The sequence below is a fragment of the Berghia stephanieae genome, chromosome 3, assembly GCF_034508935.2.
Source record: "Berghia stephanieae isolate SIO BIC M18660-M18661 chromosome 3, UCSD_Bste_1.3, whole genome shotgun sequence".
NCBI classification, from domain to species: domain Eukaryota; kingdom Metazoa; phylum Mollusca; class Gastropoda; order Nudibranchia; family Aeolidiidae; genus Berghia; species Berghia stephanieae.
Window position 1 is genome coordinate 103,893,100 of NC_088362.1, and position 25,758 is coordinate 103,918,857.

Below are 25,758 nucleotides of genomic sequence, written 5' to 3' on the forward strand. Positions count from 1 at the left end.
AAAGAGGATGATGGTAAATTGTTTTTATTATTATTGTAATTGTCATTATTATTATTATTATTATTATTATTATTATTATTATTATTATTATTATTATTATTATTATTATTATTATTATTATTATTATTATTATTATTATTATTATTATTATTATTTTTTTATTACTTTTAATATTAATATTAATATTAATATCATTATTATCATAATAATAGAACTTTATTCTCCAAATAAATGGAAATTAAATTAATTTTGTTCACATTGATAATTTAATTATTATTATCAACATCATAATCATCACTATTATTATTATTATTGTTGTTATTATTATTATTATGATTATTATTATGATGATGATTATTATTATTATTATTATTATTATTATTATTATTATTATTATTATTATTATTATTATTATTATTATTATTATTATTATTATTATTATTATTAGGAATTGCATGAATGAAATAAAAGAAAAACAAAATTTTTGGTTTGTTATAATAATAATAATAATAATAATAATAATAATAATAATAATAATAATAATAATAATAATAATAATAATAATAATAATAATAATAATAATAATAATGATAATATTTAAAAAAAATAATAATAATGATAATAATATCTAATAATAATAATATCTAATAATAATAATAATAATAATAATAATAATAATAATAATAATAATAATAATAATAATAATAATAATGATAATATTAATAATGATAGCAATGATTAGTGTTACAAAATGAATGTACACTAGTGAAATAGCTCATAAATATTTAATCATGAAGCACAGACACACAAGCACACACATACACACGCGCTCACATAGAAAAATAATCATGTCTCAAGAACTAAATGCTCTCCGTCCGAACCTGGACGAAAAAAATTGGTCTTCAGTTTCTTTATTACGCGCATAGGTCTATTCTACACCTATTAATATTTCAACAAAATGAAGACCTACTGATATAAAGAACTATTATTTATTTATCTGCCTTGTTTTGTATTTTATGTTCATGCTTTATCGTAAATATATTTAAACAATATATCCTATTTTCATTTCTTTCTTTTTTTTTCTCTCCCATCAGAATGCCATCATGACCGTAGGGGAAATAGACTCCACCCAACCATCATTGGCTCTTGGCGTTTATGAAGAATCCAATGTCGATATTGACAAGGAACACACAAAGTCATCAAACATTATCATTGAAGCAGAGGCTATTGTCGATCCAGAATTAGAGAACCAAGAACAGCCACAAAAAAGAGAAGTTCCAGACGGCGGATATGGTTGGTTCATCGTACTCGGTTGTTTCATTTTTCACGTGATCATTGGTTCGTTGGAGAGAAGTGATGGTATATTCTTTCTTCAATTTCAGGATAGATTCGGTCTTAGTGCTCAAGTTACCGCTTGGCCCGGCGCTCTTGTGTCAACTTTGCGATTGGCATTTGGACCTGTAGCAAGTATTGTGTGCAATCGGTACAGCGTTAGAACTGCCTGCTCAATCGGATCCATACTGACTTTCTTTGGATTATTTCTCGATGGCCATGCTAGCAGTTTTTATTTCTTATTTCTATCTCACTTTTTTATCCAGGGAATAGGACGAGGGTTAGTTTACGGTCCAGGACTTTTTCTCGTTGGACAGTATTTTCACAAGAAAAGAGGCATTGCAACGGGTTTGAGTACATCCGGTGTAGGCGTAGGGACATTCTTATTAGTACCTGTCTCACAGATGTTGTTTGAAACATACGGGTATCAAGGAGCATTTATGGTGATAGCTGCTATATCTTTACATTTGTATTTATGTGCCGTGTTGTACAGACCCCTTAGTTTGCATTATAAATTCACAGATAGCAAATTGGGAAAGAATGCTGAATATTTATTTGTTCGAAATAGTCTTGTTAAAGAGAATGCAAAGGAAGATTCGAATGTTACTAATATAGCATCTTGGAAAACCGATGATCAATGCGGAAGAGAGGCTTGCTCTTCAAATTTACATAATGACAATGCTATTGATAAGGATTACCTCCAAAAACTTCATTCATCACCTCCCAAGAGAGATGGATGCTTGAAGTCTTCCTTGAAAATCTGTTTTCCAGTTGACACACACAATAGGACCACTGGCAATAACAAAAAACTATTTCACTTTTACCTTTTGAAAAATCCGTCTTTTTTCATCTTTTGTTGTAGCATCGTGCTGTTCACTGCTGCTTTCAAATCTGCCTTCACCTTCATCCCTGCTCAAGTCAAGTCTTTGGGATATTCTGAATCCGAAGCAGCCATGGTTCTGTCCATCACTGGAGTCGTGGACACTTTTGGTCGTATTGGTTTTGGTTTAGTATTTGATATGAACGTCTTCAAATGTCGCAGACTACTCCTGTATACAGCAATTGTATTTTGTATCGCTGCTGTGTCCTTTATTTTACCTAATCTTGAGGATTATGTTGCCATCTGTATCACTTGCGGATGCTATGGGTTGCTGACAGGTGGATTCATCTCACAGAAATCGGTCGTGATAGTGGATGCTGTGGGACCAGAGAACAGTGCCAATTCTTTTGGACTCTTAATCTGCTTTCAGAGTATAGGCATGCTAGTCGGTCCCCCGGTTTCAGGTGCTTTGAAAGATGCCACTGGGTCTTTTAATCTTGCATTTGAGGTGGGCGGTGCTATGATGCTGTGTTCAGGCTGCCTCATGATTGTGAGCTATATATTTCTTCGAAGACAACGGCAGTTAAAAGTAAAGTCCAGATGTGAATGGTGAATGGAAAAAATATACCAATATTATCTTTGATTTTATTATTTATAATAGCTACTTTTGTATTTGGCTTTGATCATGTTTTGTGGGAACAAGTTCAAATTTAGACAAAGGAATATCTATCATGTACAAATGCTACCCAGCCGAATTTAGCCATTCATTTCGTAAATTTCACTTGTTTTAATGAGATACATTTCAAGTTGATGCAATGAAAATATTTAATCTTGCTCATCCGCATAAATAACGGAATTAACATGACAAGTGCTCTTCACATATTTGCATGTATTCTTCTTTATATGAACCGAATCACTGTCAAACTGAATATTATTAATTAATCAGTACCAACTGGCCTGTCAAAAAAAAGAACTGCAACAAAACATCGTATTTTTAGGCTAATGTATTTTAAAGGTTTCAATATAGATCGGTAGTGCTTCAGACCTGTTCATGCAAAATTAAATTAGGAAAAAAAACAACCCCCCCCCCCCCCACCCCCAAAAAAAGGAGCAAAAACCCAAAAGCAAATCACACGAAAAAAAAAACCCAAACCCCCCCCCCCCCAAAAAAAAAAAACTAAAACAAAAAAACCCCAACAATACAGCATGACAACTGAGCTTTTTTTTTGTTCATGCCCTCCTGTCCGCTACCAACCGAATCTATCCCCTAAGTTTTGACATTTATAGGTAAGTTAGCGATAGTATTATGTGTTTTGAAATGTAAATGTGGTATCTTTTATAGAAAATATGGAGGGGGGGGGGGGGGGGGGGGGGGGGGAGAGAGAGAGAGATAATCCTCCATTGTAGTGCAATCTGTGGGGCAATAAAGTCACTCAATAGCAGTGATGCTGACAATGCGTGATACAATTATTAATAGTACTGAACCATAGCCACTTTTATTACATGCCAAGCTTCGAATCAGTCATCCTCCAATACTATAACATAGCCGGGTAATGTAAATGTTGCTGCCCAAAGCTCGAAAAAATAATAACAATGTGAAATTGAATGTATCTAAGCTTCAACTTAAATTTACGCAAACAGATAAAATCGACGTTTCGGGTTTCCCATTTATCAACTAAACAGGATGAATGAAACACTACAGACGAATGAGATAATGTGGTAGTGGCGTTGTTAAGATGAATAAACAAAAATATTGATGGGCAGGAAATGGTATTAGTATGCTCCTTTGTAAGGAAGCACGAATTAAAATAGAACAATAGATATTTATAAAAGGTAAAGGAACTGTGTTTTCAGTCCACCAGTGGACTGAAAACACAGCTGTGTATTCAGTCCACCGGAAATAAAAATATTTAAAAAGGACCAATTATCGTCTATACTTGTTACCTCGATAATGACGACATTGGTACTGAGCTCGAAAAAATAAATAACAATGTGAAATTGAATGTATCTAAGCTTCAACTTAAATTTACGCAAACAGATAAAATGGACGTTTCGGGTTTCCCATTTATCAAATAAACAGGATGAATGAAACACTACAGACGAATGAGATAATGTGGTAGTGGCGTTGTTAAGATGAATAAACAAAAATATTGATGGGCAGGAAATGGTATTAGTATGCTCCTTTGTAAGGAAGCACGAATTAAAATAGAACAATAGATATTTATAAAAGGTAAAGGAACTGTGTTTTCAGTCCACCAGTGGACTGAAAACACAGCTGTGTATTCAGTCCACCGGAAATAAAAATATTTTTAAAGGACCAATTATCGTCTATACTTGTTACCTCGATAATGACGACATTGATACTGAGCCTATTGTAGTTTAGGCATCATCAGAAGTGGACAAGCATAACATTTATGACAATTTGACGGCTTAATAATATCATTTACAGCGCTGTATTTACTCTCGAAAAGTCTTGATTGAGAGTTGTTCGATATAGGGAGCCTGAAATAGACAAATTCTTACCATGGTTGCCAGATAGCCATTTGCCTGGCCAATTTGGCCAAAATTAGCCACATAGAGAATGTTTCTATAATTAATTTAAAATTAACATTTATATCTATTTTTAATGTTTCCTAGTCCGTTAGAGTTTTTATGATTATCAAAACCGATGAGTTTTCCAAGGAGATCCGAGGTTTAGTATTGTTTGCCCAAGTAAGGTTCTATTTGGTCACTTTTCACATCTGTCACTGGCCTGGAGCACGCCTGTGTCCTCCCTAGGCAAAAAAATTCTTCATTTTCAAGTTCAACACGCCATTCCTGGTGACTCGAGAAGTTTGATCGACCTTTATTTTTAGTAAATTTATTTACTTTTACTCACTTTTAAGATTATTATTTTAATTTAGAACACAGTGAGACGTCAAAATGTATTGCCTTCTGAGAGAGAGGGACTGCTTTGTAGCTACTTGTACTCGATTTTTCTTTTTTCTTTTGGTACCTATCCTTATTTATAAGGTCACAGCTTGGAACACTTTTGGTGTAGACAATATCAGCGTGAGCAGCAAGGAAGATGACTCTACATTCTTTTAAGGACTCTTTTGTTTTTAATGGTTTGATGGTGCTTATAGATAGTATGCAGATGACGTCACTCAGGCCTTTGTTATTGTTTTTGCCATCCGCGTTTGTGAGTTGTTCTCACTAAACTGTATTAACCAGACTATAAAAGTTCATGGTTACACAGAGTTTGTGTGTTGGTCCGTTATACTTCCTGATGGCAATGTTGTGAACTCCTTGGCCAAGCGCATTCTATCTATAAAACATTGAGGTCATTTTAGGTCTAGTAGATAGGGATAAATGGGATACCTGTCAAAAACATAGTTTTACAAGACATGATAGACGATAAACAATAGACCAGCCCTACAATTCAAAGGACAAGGAATGATTTTGAAAGAAAAGGATCTTGGAAGGAAGACGACAAGGTCAAAACTGCCCGGATCGGAGAGGGGGGGGGGGGGGGGGGGGGGGGAAGGGGGAGGCCTCGAAGCACAGCCGTACTCGAGGCCAGTGATCGATGTGAAAAGTTACAAAATAGAACCTTACTTGGGCAAGCAATACTAAAACTCTGATCTCCTTGGAAAATTCATCGGTTTTGGTCATCACAAAAAATTCTAAAGGACTAGGAAAAATTATAAATAGATATAAATGTTAATTTTAAATTAATTCTAGAAATATTATTCTCTGTGTGGCCAATTTTGGCCTAGTCAATGACTATCTCGCAGCCACGGTAAGAATCTCGTCAATGTTTGATAAATCTGTTTCGAGAATTGAGATCTATTTCAGGCACCCGGTTTCGAACAACTCTCAATCAAGATTTTGCGAGAGTAAATAAAACAATGTAAATATTATTAAACCGTTGAATTGCTATAAATTTTATGCCTGTGCATTTCTGATGATGCCTATAATAGCTCAGTATCAATGTCGTCACTATCGACTAAGGTAAGTAGGTATAGACGATAATTGGTCCTTTTTTAATATTTTTATTTCCGGTGGACTGAATACACAGGGGGGGGGGGGGGGGGGGCGGTTAGACCCAAGATGATGTCATCAAAACATAGGCAAATTAAGCCTATTTCAAAGTTTGTTCCTTTCAAAACAGCTAAAGATAAATTGCTATGATGAGTATTGCCCATCTCTCAAGAAACAAGATGGGAAAGGGGTATCACTTCTCAAAAGGCGAACTTGCCCTAAATGTTCATTGTATCACTCCTCGATCACAGCAATGAAAGACCATTCACGAAAATGCGGCATACAAGAAGAACAGCAAATGGGAGAAAATGATGACGATGAAGATGAAATTGATGATACTATTTATAGTACATTGCCGGAGGTCCAAGGCAGAAACATTTTTGAATCAATTAATTTTATGTTTGGAAATTGAAACAGAAATTCATTCCACTAAAAGACTAATATGCTATAAAATAATTTGCCTCCTATACTATTTTAAATTACACTTTCTGAATTTTTTTTTAATAGCACCTGCACCAAGTAGCCTAATTTAAATAATGTTTGTTAGATTTTATCTTTGCAAATTTAAATTTTATGTCCCATTGTATCGTAAAACATAAATTATCAACAGTTTCTGAAATTAATAAAATGTCTGAATGTGTTTTATCAAACGTTGATAATCAATGTTTATGGTTTGAGAAACGAATAATAAATATTGTGAAATTAAAGTTATCTTTAAGTTTTTATTAAATTAGATGACGTCATCATCTGTTGGGGGAGGGGGGGGGGGGGGGTCAGGTCAATGATGACAAGTGATGACTTGGGGGAGGGGGGGGGGGGGTCTAAAAAGGGCAAATTTTTGATGACGTAATATGTGAACGCTCCCTTAATCTTAAAAATCACATCTGTCCCATGACGATATTATGATTATGTTACGTTGTAAATGTAATATTGTATTCATGTTCATGAATTTATATTTATTATAAATAGATATTGTTATTATTTTGGCATAACAAGTTGGTACGTTTTAGTCATTTAAATAAGCTCTAAGCGGCGGGTGGTTGGATGGGAGCATCACCCTTGAATCATATACCTATGATGTTCGCATGGGTGTACGATCCGACAGTGATGTCGTTTCTTCTTCTCTTTACTAGCCTATCCTGCTTCTTTGGTTTGTAATTGTATTTTTGACAGGGGATATTTTTTTCTGTAAATCTTCTGCCTGTTTGTTCTTGGTTATTTATAATTTAGCTTATGATATCTTTAGGTTATGATTTTGATTTACATTTGTACTATTTTTGTTAGATTGCTTGTTTTTTTGTTTCAGCGGTCTCTCATATAACCTCAATTGTGTTGGAAGAGACCTAAAGCAACAAACAAACAAAACAAAATAAGCTCTAAGCGATTTACAAAACCTGACGCAAATTAATTATTCGCACAAATGAACAAAAGTAAAGGTAATATTGATAGAGCACAAAACCATTCAGTTCATTTTAGACACAATATAAAATCAGAAAGAAAATGTTTCAATTGGGATTGAAAGTTGCCACGGATTCTGGGCATCTGACGCGATAGAAATGCGTTATAGTTATAAAATCGAGTGCCGAGAGTGTAAAGATTCCTCATCAATTTTACGATGTGCTCTACGTTTTATTAACTCACTCAATCCTAGAGATTTTTGCTACTTTTCAAAATTGGAAAAAAAAATGTATTAAAATGAGCATGTGCATAGATATTTTAATATTTTTATTCAACTGCCATCAACATGTAAAAACTATAAACATTAGCCTAGATACTACTAGTACTACGCCTATAATTTGTCTCATAAAAATGTAATAAATAGACATGGGGTAAAAGTAACCCGGGTAAACTACGGATAGAGTCGGTGTCAGGGTTGAGTGAGTTAATCATTGTTTGATTCCAGATCTCCTTTCGTTTTAGTGACATAGCTATTTATACTTTTTCTAATATAGCTTGAGCTGTCAATGTTCACCGCCTTGAAAACGATGGTCCATATTTTATATACTATTTTTTTTATCAACAGGCAAACAATGACGTTTATGTAGAAGAAACTTTGGTCGCAAATATTTGTCACTCTTGTTGAATATCAGATTAGCTGTGTTGTTGTGTTCTGTGCAATTTGAATATTTTTATTGTGATCGTTATCGTCTTTCTCTCATGACCATATTATATGGGTCGGAAATTAAACACTCAAAAACAAGTGGACAATCCTTGCCTGTTGCTCACTGATTTTGAAGCTGTGACCTTTGAGAGCATTCGATTTCAGTCCAAAGTTTGATCAAAAATAATTTACAGTAATCATCATCATCATCATCATCATCATCATCATCATCATCATCATCATCATCATCATCGCTGTCGTCGTCGTCGTCATCATCAACATCGTCGTCACCGTCACCATCACCAGCACCGTCGTCCTCGTCGTCATCATCATCATCATCATCATCATCATCATCATCATCATCATCATATCACTTTCACTTATTCCTGTATCAGATTGTCATTTCTCGCTCATCCGGTCATAGGACCACTCTCACTGTTCAAACACAATCTATGAGCCAATTAACTTTTTAAAATTGTGATTTTCAAGTTGCTGCTGCCTAAGAGAATAAATAAATTATTCTTGAGTTGAGACGATTCTGTGTTGATGCTTCAATAATTTATGTAAATTTATTCGAAAGTCAGTACTAATTTGCCTAATTATGTGGTCTTTGAAAAAGAATTGAATAATAATGAATAACTTTAAAATAAGGGAATAACAGTAACAGGGGACTTTTGTTCTAAGACTCTCTCTCTCTCTCTCTCTCTCTCTCTCTCTCTCTCTCTCTCTCTCTCTCTCTCTTTCTCTCTCCCTGTCTGTCTCTGTCTCTGTATGTATGTGTGTGTGTGTGTGTGTGTGTGTGTGTGTTTGTTTGTTATCTAGTAAGTAATTATTCAGGTAATGATTTGGTAATGATTGTGCTGTTGAATGTGAAACACAAGGGTTTTTAAACATAATAAACCTCCAGATCATTTGATGTTCCTTCTTGAAGATCACAAGCTTTCTATAAATCACTCTAAGATTGTTTTATATCATTTGGGAGCTTCAAATTGAAAGAATAATTGGGAATCACGTGTAAAAAGTATGTTTTTTATTCTCTTTGTAATAAAGACCTCACTGGGTGAAATTAAAAATAGTACATGTTTTTAAGAACTAATAAAAACGACAATGGGAGAAAAGGCGGATGAGAAAGGGGAAGAGGTGCAAGAAAAAATGGAGGAGGAGATAAAACGGAGGAAATAGTGAGGAGAGGACGGACAATGGAAAAAAGTAGTCATTCATAAAGCAAAACAATGCAACAATAGAAGAAAAAGAAGATATATAGTATTGAAAACCAATGACTGATAAAATAATTTTTTATGAGGGGAGAATGAATTGTGTAGATGTGTGTGTGTGCGTGTGTGTGTGTGTTCGTGTGTGTGTGCGTGAGAGAAAGAGAGAGAGAGAGAGAGAGAGAGAGAGAGAGAGATATGGAAAAGAAAAGGAGAGAGGTCGAGTGTGAGAGAAAGAGAGAGAGAGTGAGAGAGAGAGAGAGAGAGAGAGAGAGAGAGAGAGAGAGAGAGAGAGAGAGAGAGAGAGAGAGAGAGAGAGAGGGGCGGCAGATAAAGATATGAAAAAGTTGTTTGAAACGGTGCCAGCCAAAGCAGGGAGAAAATACAAGGGGAAAAAATTGGAGGCAGAGCTGAGGGAGAGGAGGATAAAAAAAATTACTCACAGAATTGATGATCCCTTCCTTCTCGTCATCCGCGTACAGTGCTGGCACCATGCCCGTGGTCAGCATGTTATTGATGAGTTCCAGGAAGCCATCTTCCACGACATGTTGGTCCGTGAACAGAAAGACCATTTGTTTGTTCTCCATGCCCAGTTTGCCGTAGAGCACTTTGAGGTCATCTCTGGAAATGACAATGCCATTCACTCAAGTAGATGCAAGAAATTTCAGATGCCACGGTCACGGAATTCGGTTACTGCAGCAGAGTTTGAAGTCCGCCTATTTATTTTTACAGTCCACATAATTCATATAATGCCTAATGCTTTAACTCACTCAACCCTAACACCGACTATATCCGTAGTATACCCGGGGTTACTTTTACCCCGTGCCAATTTATTACAATTTTCTGAGACAAATTATAGGCGTATTATCAAAGCTAATGTTTTTAATTTTTACATGTTAAAGATAGTTGAATAAAACTATCTATGTACATGCTCATTTTCAATACATTTTTTCCAATTTTGAAAAGTAGCGAAAATCTCTAGGAATGAGTGAGTTAATGGGACGGGAATCGGGTACAACGGTAAATATCTGCAAGTTACGATATCCTCATTGTATCTGAGCTTCATTTTTAATATGGACTGATTTGATGGAATAGCTCAAGTGTTTTTAATGTCTTAAGTAATATCGCCTTACATGTGTCATTTTCTGTCCTACATGTTAAATGTTGCTGTTGACCAGGGACCCCCTGTAAAGCGCTTTGAGCACATTTAGTGGATATTTTCATCTTCCTCGAAGTCATGTGATTTAGATCCTTTACCAACTAATATTTGAAATTATGTCTTCCTGAATTGATACCTTGCATAACTTATATTATAAATCAGTCACTTATCTCAGGACAAGTCCCAGATATCTATAAACATGCAATTGTAAAGCCTCTCATAAAAAAGCAAAATCTCAATGTAAATGACCTTAGTAACTACCGTCCCGTCTCAAATCTGCCATTTTTTTCTAAAATCCTTGAAAAAGTTGTACTCAGACGTCTTTCACAACATCTCCATGAAAACAATCTATGGGAAAAATTTCAGTCAGCTTATCGTTCTTACCATAGCACAGAAACTGCTCTGTGCTGTGTTGCGAGTGATTTGCTTGATGTTTTAGATAAAGGTTCTGTTTCTCTTCTGACATTGTTAGACCTTTCGGCGGCGTTTGATACTATTGATCACGGTATTCTCATTAAACGACTTAATATAACCTTTGGCTTGTCTGGGACTGTCTTGCAGTGGTTTGAATCTTATTTAGATGGCAGAAAGCAACAGGTTATGATTTTAGATAAACTTTCTCGTCAACATACATTGACTTTTGGTGTTCCTCAAGGCTCTGTTTTGGGTCCAATTCTTTTTGTTTTGTATACTTCTCCATTATCTAATGTCATCACTGGTCATGGGCTGCGCTATCATCTCTATGCAGATGATACGCAACTTTATGCTACTGATAAAACTAAAAATCTCGAAAATATTGTGAAACGTGTGGAAGAATGTGTGACGGATGTGAAGGAGTGGATGGATGCAAACAAGTTGAAAATGAATGAGTCAAAAACAGAAGTGATGATTGTGGGAAATAGAGGGCAGTTGAAGGTGAATGATGGTCTTGAGGTGTTGATTGGGGGTGAAAAGATCAAGGTTTCAAAGACTGTGAAAAATTTGGGTGTCTATTTTGATTCAGAAATGAAAATGTCAGCTCACATTTCTGCTCTCTGTAAATCTTTATACTTTCAATTGAAGAAAATCAGTTCAATCCGTCAGTATATTGCAATTGGAACATGTAAAACATTGGTTGTTTCCCTCATTTTTTCGAAACTAGACTATTGTAACTCGCTGCTTGTCAACTTGCCTCAGGCTTCTATTAAACAATTGCAACTACTGCAAAACAGTGCAGCAAGATTAGTTTTTGGCAAAAAAAAATTTGATCATGCAACCCCTTTGTTGGCCTCTCTCCACTGGTTGCCCATTGAAAAGCGCACATATTACAAAGCAGCGTGTCTTGTTTATAAGTGTTTGGCTGGTATAGCACCGGCATATCTCACAGATCACGTGGTCATGTGTAAATTTGAAAATTACACTTTAAGATCATGTAATGACCAAACGAAAATTTCGGAAAAAAGATCAAGAACAAAATTTGGTGATAGATCGTTTGCTTGTTTCGGCCCCAAGATTTGGAATGAACTACCACGTGGTCTGAGGGAGTGCAAGTCTTTACCTACTTTTAAAAAGAATCTCAAGACACATTTTTACTGTATTTGTTTTTCTTGACTCTATATGAATCCTTGATCTGGCTATGAATTGTTATTGTTATTATTATTTTATTTTTTTATTTTTTTCACTTAAAATTGATATTTATATTGTAAAGTGCCCAGAGCTTGTGTTTTACACGAGAATGAGCGCTATATAAATGTGTATTATTATTATTATTATTATTATTGCGCTATATAAAGCTCAATTTTTTTAGTATCTCATTATTTTACATCGAACCTAAAACAACAATATTAGAAGTAGAATATTAGAGCAATAGAAAAACTGCTACAAATGTGAAATGTGGGAAAATTGTAATGGAAAAAGAAGACAAAACAATATAAATAATAATAACTCAATGCTACTACTACTACTACTACTACTACTACTACTACTACTACTACTACTACTACTACTACTACTACTACTACTACTACTACTACTACTACTACTACTACTACTACTACTACAACAACTTGTGTCTTCTATCCCCAAGCGGGTGGTTGGATGGGAGCATCACCCTTGAATCATATACCTATGATGTTCGCATGGGTGTACGATCCGATAGTGATGTCGTTTCTTTTCTCTTTACTAGCCTATCCTGCTTCTTTGGTTTGTGATTGTATTTTTGACAGGGGATATTTTTTTCCTGTAAATCCTCTGCCTGTTTGTTCTTGGTTATTTATAATTTAGCTTATGACATCTTTAGGTTATGATTTTGATTGACATTTGTACTATTTTTGTTAGATTGTTTGTTTTTTTGTTTCAGCGGTCTCTCATATAACCTCAATTGTGTTGGAAGAGACCTAAAGCAACAAACAAAACAAAAAAATTCTATCCCCAATAATATATTTTCCGAGTTGCTTTCTGTCTGTGTTGAAATGGCATTACTCAGTGTTGCCCTAGTCCAGGCTGGAGTCCTTGGCTGGGAGGGGAACAGTCAAATGTACAACTATAGTTTTGTGATATGGTATTTTTCCTTGTATATCATCTCTCTGTTATGTACTGTTGCATATTTTGGTTTTAAATATATAATGGTTCGTAAACATTTGAGTGTATTTCTCTTAGTGGGGATCTGTGCTTCTGTCTGGATGAGACATTTTAAGTGATCTGAAACTAAGTAGGTACACGCGGATAGTGTGCTGTTGGAATATACACGTTCCTAGAAGTTTTAGTAAAAATTGTTCTGTCCAAATTGAAGAAATGTGTTTGTCAAGGTATGACAGTGGAGTCTAAGTTTTGTAGAGTGCTCGGCTTTTCCGTAACAGGATATGAGTGCCGGTTCGAGTATCTTTGTTACAAAATATCCCGAAGCCTCTCTTTCTTTGGTTTTGCTCCAAAGAATACTACTCTTACTCATACTCAAAACTCATTCCAATACTAGCGTGTTCTACCATAGTGGGCAGGGGGGTACATACTATGTCTTCTATCCCCCCAACCTGTTTTCCAATTTTTTCCTGTCGTTGTCTTGGAATGAGATTACTTGGTTTTGTCCTGGCCCTGGTTGGAGTTCCTTGGCTGGGAGGGAAACAGTCTAATGTAAAGTTATAGTTTTGGGAGATGATATTTTTTTCCTTGTAAATCATCTCTCTGTTATGCATTGTATTATGTTTAGTTTACATATTATATTATATGATTTGTAAACATTTGAGTGTATTCCTCTTAGTTGGGACCTGTGCTTGTGTCTGGATGAGACTTTTAGGTGATCTCAATTTAAGTACACTGATAGTGTGCTTTTGGAATCTACGTCTGTTCTCTTTTGAACCAATTTCTCTTTGTCTGCCTTATTCTTGGATGCTTTAATTGTAATTCTAGCACTTATTACTATCCCATTTTTTCCCTTTTTACTGGCGCTGATATGACCTTAATGTGTTGCAAGCGCCGTAGAACCCTCAAAAACAAAAAAACAAAAACAACATGCACTCACCTGAACGACGCTTCGTTGTAGCCCCTGCTTAGCATGATCTGGAAAACCTCACAGCCTGCCGTGTAAGCCGCCAAGTGACACAGGCTTTGTTTGCCACTACCCCCCACCCCAACAAGTAAAGAATTGGCTCTGTCCATTCGCAGAACTCGATGGATTCGGGTTAGGTGTTCGAGGGCATCGTCAAAGAGGACTAGAGGCATATTTCCATGATTTTCATTGTAGTCTTCCAAAATCTGTATTGGAAATAATTTGGTAGATCTTGAATACAGATTAGGCTATAGATAGTATGCGCTTGTCTAAGAAGCTCACAACATTGCCATCCGGAAGTATAACGGACCAACAAACAAAACTCTGTGTAACCATGATCGTTTATAGTCAGGTTAATACAATTTAATGAGAATTACTCATAAACGCGGATGTCAAAAAACAATAACAAAGTCCTGAGTGACGTCAACTTCAAACTATCAACATAGGGGCTAACCCACACCGGAGTCAGTCTCCGGTATGGGTTAGCCCTGAGACTAATAACAATGTCTAAAATCACAATTTTCATCCTACTTCCTATCGCGCACTGCATGGGTGGGTTTCCTGTCCTCCCATAGTGGGCAGGAAAGTACATATGGTGTCTTCTATCCCCCTATATCTGTTTTTCCAACTTGCTTTCTGTCTTTGTCTTGGAATGAGGCTACTTGGCTGGGAGGGGAACAGTCAAATGTATAGTTTTTGGAGATGATTTTTTTTGTCTTGTAAATCATCTCTCTGTTATGCACTGCATTATCTATTTTGTTTTACATATATATGATTTGTAAACATTTGGGTGTATTCCTCTTAGTAGGATTCTGTGCTTGTGTCAAAGTGAGACTTTTAGGTGATCTCAAACTAAGTAAACGGATAGTATGCTCTTGGAAGCTATATCTGTTCCTTATTTGAACCAATGCCCCTTTCTCTTACTTATTCTTGGGTGCTTTAATTGTAATTCTAGATCTTTTGACTGTCCCATTTTCTTCCTTTTTACTAGCGCTGATAAGACCAAGATGTGTTGCAAGCGCCGTTAAAACCCTTTAAAAAACAAAAAACAAAAAAACACCCCCCCCCCCCCAACAAAAAAAACAACCAAAAACGTCGTGCACTGCCCTTTGATGCATATTTGACTAATCGTCTCCAAACGGTAATTTATCAGAGTGAACTTATTGCGTAAAATGAGTTTTAAGATGTTCTTAAAATAAAGTTTCATGTCCTAATTGTTCTTATTTCGACGTTAATTTCACTGTTTCTATATCTGATGACTTCCGCCATACCACCAGACTGACATGGTAGCTCACATAATGAGGAAACGGTTGTCTACACAATAAGAGCAAAAAACCCTCCCCCCAAACACCAACAATTACTAACCCGGAAATCGGCCCCCATTCCTAACCTCACCCCCCCCCCCCAGCCCCCCAAGAAAAACCACCACAAAAAGTAGCGAAAAGAAACAAAAACAAAATAAACAATAACAACAATTAATACATCACTCTCAGCATGCGACTTGGACAAAATTCATCATCCCAATAATATTTCTTGAACGGTTTAATAATAATAATAATAATAATAATAATAATAATAATAATAATAATAATAATAATAATAATAATAATAATAATAATAATGATAATAATAATAATAATAATAATAATAATAATAATAATAATAATAATAATAATAATAATAATAATAATAATAATATCAGATACTGACCTCATTGAAGATCGCTTTGCATGCCTCGTAGTCCATGATGTCTTCGTAGATTCGTATTTCGCCATCGTCCATAGCATATCGGAAATCTCCATACAGGATGGGGTCTTTCATTATTTCCTCTTTGTTCGCAGATTTAAATTCGTCAGACAAGATAGTTTGTATTTGGCTCTATTTTAGACAGGCAAAAGTAATAAGAATGTAAGATTTGCAAGGGCATCTTTTGATACACATAGCTGGACTACAGTTTATTCTGTTGCAGCCAACTATTACTACTACTACTACTACTACTACTACTACTACTACTACTACTACTACTACTACTACTACTACTACTACTACTACTACCACTACTACTACTACTACTACTACTACTACTACTACTACTACTACTACTACTACTACTACTACTACTACTACTACTACCAAGAGCATTCCGCGATATAATATCACCCGTACTTTTGAAACTCACAATAATAAAATATGTTCAATGTTATTGTATCATCCTCACTGACCTGAATAAATTTCTTATCGTCGGCAGTGATAAGTCTGTCACTGATAACCCGCATGCATTCATTCCTCCAGAGTCTGAGGAATGCGTCCACTGTGGTGAATCGGTCCGGCGTCGATAGGCATAAACCGTTGTAGATCCGGGATAAATCTCTCAGGTTAAATATGTAGTGGAACTTGGAAGGCGTTGGGGGAAGGTCTTTCACGATCTGACTGAATTAAAAAAAAGAAAAAGGATTGCAGTATAGTATAAGATAACTTGTGCAAGAGCTGGGCATAAAATATATATTGACGAAATAACCAGAGCAATAAACATTACTCTTTGATGGCTAGTTCATCGTTCAGATTTGAACACGTTCAGATACAAAGAAGACAATGATAATGTTATTATCTATTACTTGGAAATAAACAAACTTTAAATGTACGGAAAACAGTACAGCAATATTGAAATGATATTAAGCTGCTAGAAGCTGTGGAGTATAAAAATGAATATAAAAATGAAGATAACAGCTCCGAAAAAGAACACAATACCAAACACCGACAAACAAGGAGGCTATACGTAAATACCTAGTTAGAAAGTAAATCAGACAAGTGCGTAACAAATAAATACATAAATAAGTCAGTCCTGCCATACACTAACAAATCACCTTCTGCCACCTTTTTATATTTCAAATATTGATGAATTAAAATCGCTCTCAACTTGCTAAAAATGTTTTAATTGGACGTCTTCAAAGTCTCGGGTTTAAGAATGTTTGAAAAGCCAAAGGTTTAATTCACCAATGCTTGGAGTAAAAGATTTCTTGCTAAGAATGTTTTAAATATGATAAACTAGTATGATATACGGGAGACAGTTGATTCCTAAGACTTTATATTACTTGTACAATTCCATGGTGGCTCGCGTGAGACTTCTCGTGAGGTTCTTGATTTCTGCATTGAATGGCTCCAGATGTCCTTCCAAGATGGACACATAAATCTTCATCAGGGATATCTCCTCGGGGAAAGTCATGTTGATCACCGTGAAAAGGGACACGAACCTGGGGTCAGTCTCGTTACGACCTCCCCCAGCTTTACCCATAGACGCGATGTAGCTGAGATCTTTCACATTTTTCCAATTGAGCTCTTTGCTTCTGTCGTATATTCCGCCTCTGTCCAGAAGAAGTTTGAGCATGGCGATCGGTTGTTGGGTGCCGTATGTGTCGACCTGAAAAGAGAGCAATAACGGGAGATTCTTAAATGCAATCAAAGGCGAATTGCACTGTGCGAGAAGGAATATTTGATTAGCATAGTCAGGGGAAAATCATATGACATTTCCAAACACATAATCTGTCCCACCGCCTACATCTGGTATTACGTCTATGCAAACCAGACGCCGAAAAGTAAATTATGATTAAAATCATGAAAGTTTTAGTTTACATATCGTTTTCATATGATACTCACCATCCCCACCAATTAAACCAAAATATCATAATCTCCACTCAAAGACTCATATTTTTGACAATAAATTCGATTTCCAGCATGTTACACACCCGGAGATAATACCGACTGGGGGCGATGGGTCACCAATATTATCGTATAAAGGAAAGAGAGTGAGGAATTTGCCAGGCTCTATGGCTTTCATACCTGGGTTTTATCATTATTTAACTAATTTGCTATAGGTACTGTATAATGAGATCAGTGTAATAGCAAAAACACCGCCCGGGACTTCGGAAGCTCTACGTTTAGAGTCTGGGTTGAGAGCATATTTCTAAGGGCATCAGAGCTTTTAGGCTATCTTAAACATTTGTATCGAATAACAACGGCGGAGTTGTCTCTGAGCATTGGACTACACTTGTCAAAAATCCTTCGAGACACCAGCCTAAATCCCTCGAGACAGCGATTGTTCTTCAATGAAATTAGTATTCTACATTTAGAATAAAATGATTCTAAATATACCTGCGGCATATTGAGGTCATCGATGAAAACAATCAACCTCTTTCCAGATGGAGGCCCGTATGTGTCTTTTGTCCTTTTCTCTATATTAGCCTCCAAATTTCTTTGGACGTCAAGAGAAGTTGTACGGGAGGAGAAATTCATTTTTAAAAGCATCTGAAATGAAAGATATAACTTAATCAAATGTATAAATGATACGTGTGAACATCGATATAAGTCATTTGCACGGATTCGTCACGTCCAATGTGCTTCACAATGGTTGAATATAGTATAGAAATTTGCAGATGGTTATCCATAGTTAAGTCAGCATGAATCCCTTAGATTAAATAGACATTTCTGAAGTAGTAAGAGAGTTGATGTTTATCTATGGTGCTATCTTTGTTGTTACTTAATAAAAACAAAAATAAAAGGAAAAGAAATAAACAACAACAACCAAGTAAAACAATGAATAAACAAAATAACAACAACAACAACAACAAATAAAACAACAACTTTTTTAACGCAAATGGTTACAGTACGACCTACATTCCTTTCCTCGTCAATGCCATGGAGGAAATTTAAGATTGTCGCCGTCTTGGACGTTCCTGTGTCACCAACAAACACAACTGGCCTCCTGATTTTCACCATGAGCTCCAAGAGCCACGTGGCCCGGACCTGTATCGGTGAAAATACACCAAAAAAGCATGGATAGAAATCTATGGTATAAAAACGTTTGATCATCATCATTTGTCAAAGGATCTATAGAAGTATAGAGTGCTTGGGTCTCAAATTACACGGCGGAGATTGATCGGAGAAAGTTAGTGGAGATATAAAAAATAGTTTTCATCATCATTTTAACAATTTCTTTGATCTCTAGTTCGCAATTCTCTACTGAAAACAATCAAACTCTTTAGCATCTATCAGACATTATCGAGAGCAGCTCCAGCTTCGATACCTTTAAGTATGTGTTTAATATTTTCCCAACGTTTACACTTATCTAACATTGCATATTTGTGTTTATATTTTAAAGTTTATATTTAACTAACTCAGGGTTTAACCTGTCGTTTGTCTATGTTATCCAATTTCAAAGTTTTACATCCTCCGCCCTTAAAATGTCATAGTGATGAAAGACAATCCTTGAAGCAATATTAATTTATAAAGAGAATGCATTCATTACCGTTTCTACTGTAGGCACGAGAATATCGTGGAACTTTCTGGCAGGATCGTGAATGTATCCGGGAACCTCCATGGACCAAGGAATCCACTGGGAAGTCGTCATATTGAAGACGTAGTCATAAAGGGTTAAATTTCCTGGCAATTCTCCTGTGAAAAAATTGTAATAAGGAATAAGGTTGACGATACTCAGCTCTACGTAATTGTTTTTAGACCCCCAGAAAGGTGATGAGTTCTTACTAAATTATCTATGATAAATTATAATTATACAGACTTTTGTGTGTTGATTAAGTTTGATTTGGCTCGCAGACCTGTTGAGCATTTTGCTGAACTCATTCTATCACTAATAGTCCTTCAGAGCTATTCATTCATGTTTCTATAGCGTGAAAGGACACTAGCAATTGCTCATATCCCTTTGGTTAGGTAGCTAGTCTATAGCAAATTACTCTTCGCCAGATCTGGCAGACCTGGCTACCCAATCCCTGCTGGGTGGACGATGGGGGGAGGGGGGGGGATCACCAGTGATCTTGACATGACCAGGGATCGTCGTCATCATTCATATACTACGAATAGAGGCTTGCCTAAAAGACCTTCGCCTGAAATAAAGGAAAAACAACCAATTTTCTCTGTCTACGTCTGCTTCAGATTATTTTCTCTGTAAAATTTGAAAAAGAAGAGTCTTCCTACATAAACAAATCCAGTCATCTTTTTAAATGGTAATTATATGCATACATGGCCCCGGGATTAAGGTGGCTTCGTGTGAAAAATCCTCTCGACTATACACATTTTAATAAACAAATATTAGTCGGGCTTGTTTATGGTTGTAGTCACTAAGTTAGTTGTCAAAACGGTTATGATGAACGTACAGGTAAAACACATGGGCCCGTTTTCATGAACGGGGAATAGATTTAGTCATTTACTAGTCTAGTAAATGACTTGCTGGTATAAGTAAAGCTAGTCTCTTGCATAGAAGTGGGCGTTGTAAGAGCGACAGGACACTTTTTGCCTCTGAAATTGTAACCGACATATTTTCCTTCCGAGTCAAAGCTCTCAATCTAAAAATAGCTGCTATCTTGTCGACGCTATGATGTATCCTAGTAACTAGTCTCAGACTAAGACTTGAAGTCCTGCCTCAGCAAACGGCTAAAACTTGGCCAAACGTAGTCCGAAAGTGCCAAGATTTTAGCCTGGGACTTGCTTAGTCAGCTCACATGAAATCCGATTTTTTTCAAGTCCTTGACTGAAGTCCTAGATAGCCAGAGACTAAGCGCTAGTCTGTGTTCATGAAAACGGCCCATGGAAATGTCTCAATTGTCATTTTGGTCGAATATAGTGCTTTGCCTTACTTTTGTTTCTACATTATGCAACCAATCAGAATGATGATTTTGAGTGCTTTGACCATTGAAATATATGGAAATATTTTCAAACCTAAGGTGGCGAGCCTTTTGGGGTCGAGCATCATGCTGAGACTAGCCATGTATTTGAGACTATCGTCAAATCTCAACCGGTCTTTCTCCAACAAAGTGGCCCCAATTGACCAGACTAGCCCCTGAATCATAAGGGCCTCCAGCTCTTCGGGGCTATACTCTCTCTCCAGATCCGCCAGTGTTGCTGTCAGTATCATGGTAAGCTGTGTTACCTAGTGAAAGGACATAGACGTAATATTGATGCACCCTTAATTCCAGCGAGAGAACATTTACTTAAAATGCCGATGGATTGAAATGACACTCATATTGCCATAAACTCTCAAACTTATGAAGCCGCAAATATGAGAGCTTTTGGCAAGTTTAGGGCCATTTATTTTTTTAAATAGATAGATAGATAAATAAATAGATAAATAAGAATTGGTGAATATATGAAGGAAAGGTTTTCTAGCAAATGAAAAAAAAAAACAACGTATTTCTCAGGATATCTTTAGGATATGACTTGGATTTAAAGCAAACTTGTAAAAACGAGTAAGTGCAATATGGTACTTTAAGATCAATACTGCCGTACTCTGGAAAAACACGTATTTAAAAGTTTGGTTAAAAAACTTGTCCTTCAAATATCTCTCGATTAAAATGACGCTCATCTTGCTTATAATTCTCAAAGTCCTAGGTTTTAGAGTTTTTAGCAAGCGGAGGGCTTTTATTCTTTCTGGCCAAAACTTTATATACTTGTTTTTGTAGAGTACGATAGAATACTAAAGCATGTTTTGACTCCTTTTTTTTGGTCTCTCATTTCTCTTTCTCCACCATACCTCATAAGTCAGGCTCTCTTGTCACCACAAATTCCTCCCTCTCCTCCTTCTTCTCCTCCTCTTCCTCCCCTCCTCCTCCTCCTCTTCCTCCTCCTCCTTCTCTTCTTCTCTCTCTTCTTTATTTACGGCGACGTGCTTTGAGAAAAAGTAATTAAAAAAAAAATTTGGCATGGGAACTTTTACTCAAAGAGGTCACAATTTTGAAACTTGTTGACAAAATGAGCATTTCTTTTTTAATCAATCTGTTTGAAATAAAAGTTATCTGGCTAAAAAATAAATAAAAATAACATCTTTTTTTCAAAACATGTCAACATAGCCTACAAACTATACTCTTACCATGTTGAGGTTGGAATATGGCAATATCGTTTTGAGTCTTGGAACCTGTTGGCCGTTTGACATTGCTTCTACTACTAAATCAATCAGCCCTGGGACATATTTCTTATACAGGTTGTCTAAAATCTGGAGCCGGGAATGAATGATTTTGGAGATAAAAACATAAATATATAAATCAAGATATGAATAAATAAAATAGATATACATTGATATATGGCGCTGATATAACCTAAATGTGTTGGAAGCGCCGTAAAACCCTTAAAAACAATACATTGATATAAACAGATGGGTAGATAAAAACTTAAATAAACCAAATCCCTTTTATGAGGCATTGACTTCAATGCTAAACCGAAATGTGAATAATAAAGGCTTGGTTTTTTGCTTAACAACAACAACAACAACAACAACAACAACAAAAAACAACAACAATAACAACAACAACAACAACAACAAAACAAAAAGAAACCAAAACAACCCCCCCCCAAAAAAAAAAAAACAAAAAAACCCAACAACAAAAAAAAACAAACAACAACACAAACAAACAACCCCCCCCCCCCAAACAAAAATACAAAACAAAAACAAACCAAAACCCCCAAAGACAAACAGAAAAACGAGATGTTCACAGGATGTCTGAAGGATTTTAATTCATGTTTATATCCCATCTCATCATTTAAGATCGTGTGATTAGAATCTTTTGCGTACCACAAAAAGGGGGAACACAAAATTGAAAGACAGAACCTTATATTGCGCAGCTCCAACAGTTTGGAATTCTCTGCCATTCAGTCTTCGCTATCGCTTTACTGTTTCTGAAGCAGTTTTTAAACGAAAATTTAAAAGACATCTCTTTCTCTTATATTTAGATGTTTTGTAGAACGAACAAATTGAGCATTTATGTATTAATTAATTAATTTAATTATCTTCTTATTTCTTTATCCGTAAAAAAAAACAAGTTGAAAAAGAATGGATAAGCATTCTTCATAATATACCACATTATTGTTGTAGTTTCACTTCATAGAACATATTTAAACTAATTTACATTTTAAAAAATAATTCCATATCCTCCTCTTGACTTGGGGTAGCGACACTAAAGAGTCATGTTTTTTTCTTTGATGAAATACTCTAAACTTCTATGCACAGTCATAATGTATATGTTTGGGAAGGAGGATTGCATACAACTTTTTTAGATTTTTTCCTCTAAGAAAGTTGCCCGTTGCTATGGAAACGACGTGCTATTGGAAAATAAGCAAAAAACCTTTAAAAGCCCAAGGCTTTGTTGTTTATAATTGATTACCATAATATTTTGGCCACATAATGTAGACAAAAGGAAAACAAGGAGTCTCTAGAAGCCGGATTTTTTAATATTTTAAATTAGAAACTTTAAAAAATTATGTTCAAAGTTATTACTCGATTATTCCCCTTGAAAAAAGTTTCATAATTGCAAATTACTCATGGCATTAAAAAAAAAATCCGGCTTCTAGAGGACCTGCTTCTTTGTATAACACTCATTTGTAGGCAGTTTGAAGAAGATTGGTTGAAAATTGAAGGCGGAGTTCTGTGGTCTTTTATTGATGAAAAGTGTAGTTTTGAGACATGACAAATACTAGGTCAGCAGACTTCTCTCTCTCTGATTATAGATAAAGACTATTTGATACTCTTTCACGAAATCAGTCATTCCTTTCCACTGAATCTAATAATGGGCATGTATTTAACCACGCCATGGGCCAGAAAATACATTATTTTGAGTAGAGAAAAAATCGAAGATGAAGTTCTCATGCTAATTTTTATTGAGACATAGTCACATGATAACATCCCACCAAAATCTGATTTTAGCCAACTGGGTTAAATTTCATCATTTTAATGTCGCTCACCCCAATAAATATTGTTGATTATATGGCAGAGGGATTTTTTAAGATGATATATTATATTGCATGCCATGTATAATATACGCCTAGAGCTATCTCATGGTATGGGACCGGCGGTATATAAATAAATTACATTATTATTATTATTATTATTATTATTATTATTATTATTATTATTATTATTATTATTATTATTATTATTATTATTATTATTATTATTATTATTATTATTACAGCGGGGTTACACCTGGCTCATACGCATGAAAGTGAAATGTCTCATCAACTCGCCCCCCCCCCCCCCCCCCCCCCCCAACCCCCAATGGCTAAGCATTCATATAAATGGATAACATTTAGTAGAGAACAATACTTTATCACCAAGCTTAGGTGTAAAATATGAAGCTGTGAAAGCGTTATCTCTGTTGAAAAGTACGAGCGCTATGCCTCTTGCTTTGTGTTCAGTGTCGCTGTTTCCCATTGGACAATATAAACTCCTTGAGAGATTCGAGTGAGTGGGTATTGCCTTGAAGACTAGCAAACATTTAACACACTCTAGGCGGCAAAGTTGCACTACTTTTCTACTTACATTATGTTCAGAAGAGGGTCTAGTTTTTACCCATCTCTGCCAGTAGGGGGAAAATCCAAGGTTTTTGGGGTCCACATACACCATCCCACATCTGGAAATAGTTGCTGGTGAGGCGTATTGTAAATCATACACCTGTGGGTTGAATGAATTGAGACAATCATAGGTTAAAGTTCTTGATGCAACCCTTGCTGGTCTGATGGGATATATTATGGTTATCCTGACTTACAAACGTGCCACAAACGCAGCGACCGTCATCATCATCATCATCATCACATCATCATCATCATCATCATCATCATCATCATCATCATCATCATCATCATCACTACCACCACCACCACCACCATCACCAACACCTCCACAGCCACAACTACCACCTTCTTTCATCCTACCTCAAACAACATGGCGCAGTAGTTTTGCAGTCGAATTCGCTCCCCATTGGACAGAGTTAGAAGCTTGTTGTCATCCATCACAGAGTTCATGTTCTCCACCCACAAAGCATCAACATCTCCATCATACACGATATATCGAAGCTCTTTCTTTTCCGTGGGGCGGTTTATTTCTCTGGGAAACATAAAATGGAATTTATTCAAATGTTCCAAAAGCGTCATGATGGTATCAACGTCCGCTGAGATGCAGAAGAATAGCGCACTATTTATTCCCCTATTCTCACACCAATATGACAAAAGTTGGAACAAAAGAAGATTTAAACAACGCCGTCCTATAAATTTGAGCCTTATTATGTAGGGTAATATCAACTAAACGTGCTCAAAGGGCTTCACAAGGGGTTCCTAGCCAACAACATTTAACATGTATGACGTTTTAGGCGATATTACATTTTTTTCCGGACAGAGTCAATGCTGTTAACGGCCTGAGTTAGGCGAAAGAATGTATGTAAAGAGCCTTTTTCAAGGATTCAACTATTCGCCGCTCAGAGCGGGACTCGAACCCAGGACCTTCCGATTCGAGTGCGATGTCATACCACTAACCACATAGCCGCCCATAAGATATAAACTTTAATGCAGAATAACCGATTCGTAAATTTACAATAAACATGATGCTATAATGGTAGTTTATGTAGTGGTAGCGATAATGATGTACTGGTGTGAGTTACAATGAGGATAATGATGATAAAGATGAATATATAACCTGAATATATTGGAGAGGAGTCCATCTGTCCAGTCTCTGCTGACAGGGTCAAGGACGCCATAGAGTTCAATTACAGGCCTTTCCTTGGGGTTGATGATATACAATTTTGTCGTTGTACCCAATCT

At 35.9% G+C, this 25,758-nt stretch overlaps 2 protein-coding genes across 2 annotated transcripts in view; one reads left to right on the plus strand and one right to left on the minus strand.

Moving 5' to 3' along the window:
* Nucleotides 1-25,758, minus strand: part of LOC144969413 (dynein axonemal heavy chain 10-like) — a 188,689-nt gene that overhangs the window by 87,697 nt on the left and 75,234 nt on the right. The window contains exons 47-59 of the mRNA XM_078908525.1: nucleotides 25,634-25,756; nucleotides 24,877-25,048; nucleotides 24,485-24,616; nucleotides 22,043-22,165; nucleotides 20,896-21,106; nucleotides 19,472-19,617; nucleotides 18,841-18,969; nucleotides 18,319-18,471; nucleotides 17,262-17,587; nucleotides 16,392-16,599; nucleotides 15,880-16,047; nucleotides 14,143-14,375; nucleotides 9,931-10,108 (exon numbers count right to left, since the gene is read on the minus strand). Of these exons, the coding sequence (XP_078764651.1) occupies nucleotides 9,931-10,108; nucleotides 14,143-14,375; nucleotides 15,880-16,047; nucleotides 16,392-16,599; nucleotides 17,262-17,587; nucleotides 18,319-18,471; nucleotides 18,841-18,969; nucleotides 19,472-19,617; nucleotides 20,896-21,106; nucleotides 22,043-22,165; nucleotides 24,485-24,616; nucleotides 24,877-25,048; nucleotides 25,634-25,756 (2,302 nt within the window). The remainder of the gene's footprint in view (nucleotides 1-9,930; nucleotides 10,109-14,142; nucleotides 14,376-15,879; nucleotides 16,048-16,391; nucleotides 16,600-17,261; nucleotides 17,588-18,318; nucleotides 18,472-18,840; nucleotides 18,970-19,471; nucleotides 19,618-20,895; nucleotides 21,107-22,042; nucleotides 22,166-24,484; nucleotides 24,617-24,876; nucleotides 25,049-25,633; nucleotides 25,757-25,758) is intronic.
* On the plus strand, nucleotides 704-3,232 carry LOC144969046 (monocarboxylate transporter 12-like). Its single transcript, XM_078908025.1, has one exon. The coding sequence runs from the start codon at nucleotides 1,104-1,106 to the stop codon at nucleotides 2,763-2,765; it is 1,662 nt and encodes a 553-aa protein (XP_078764151.1). The 5' UTR covers nucleotides 704-1,103; the 3' UTR covers nucleotides 2,766-3,232.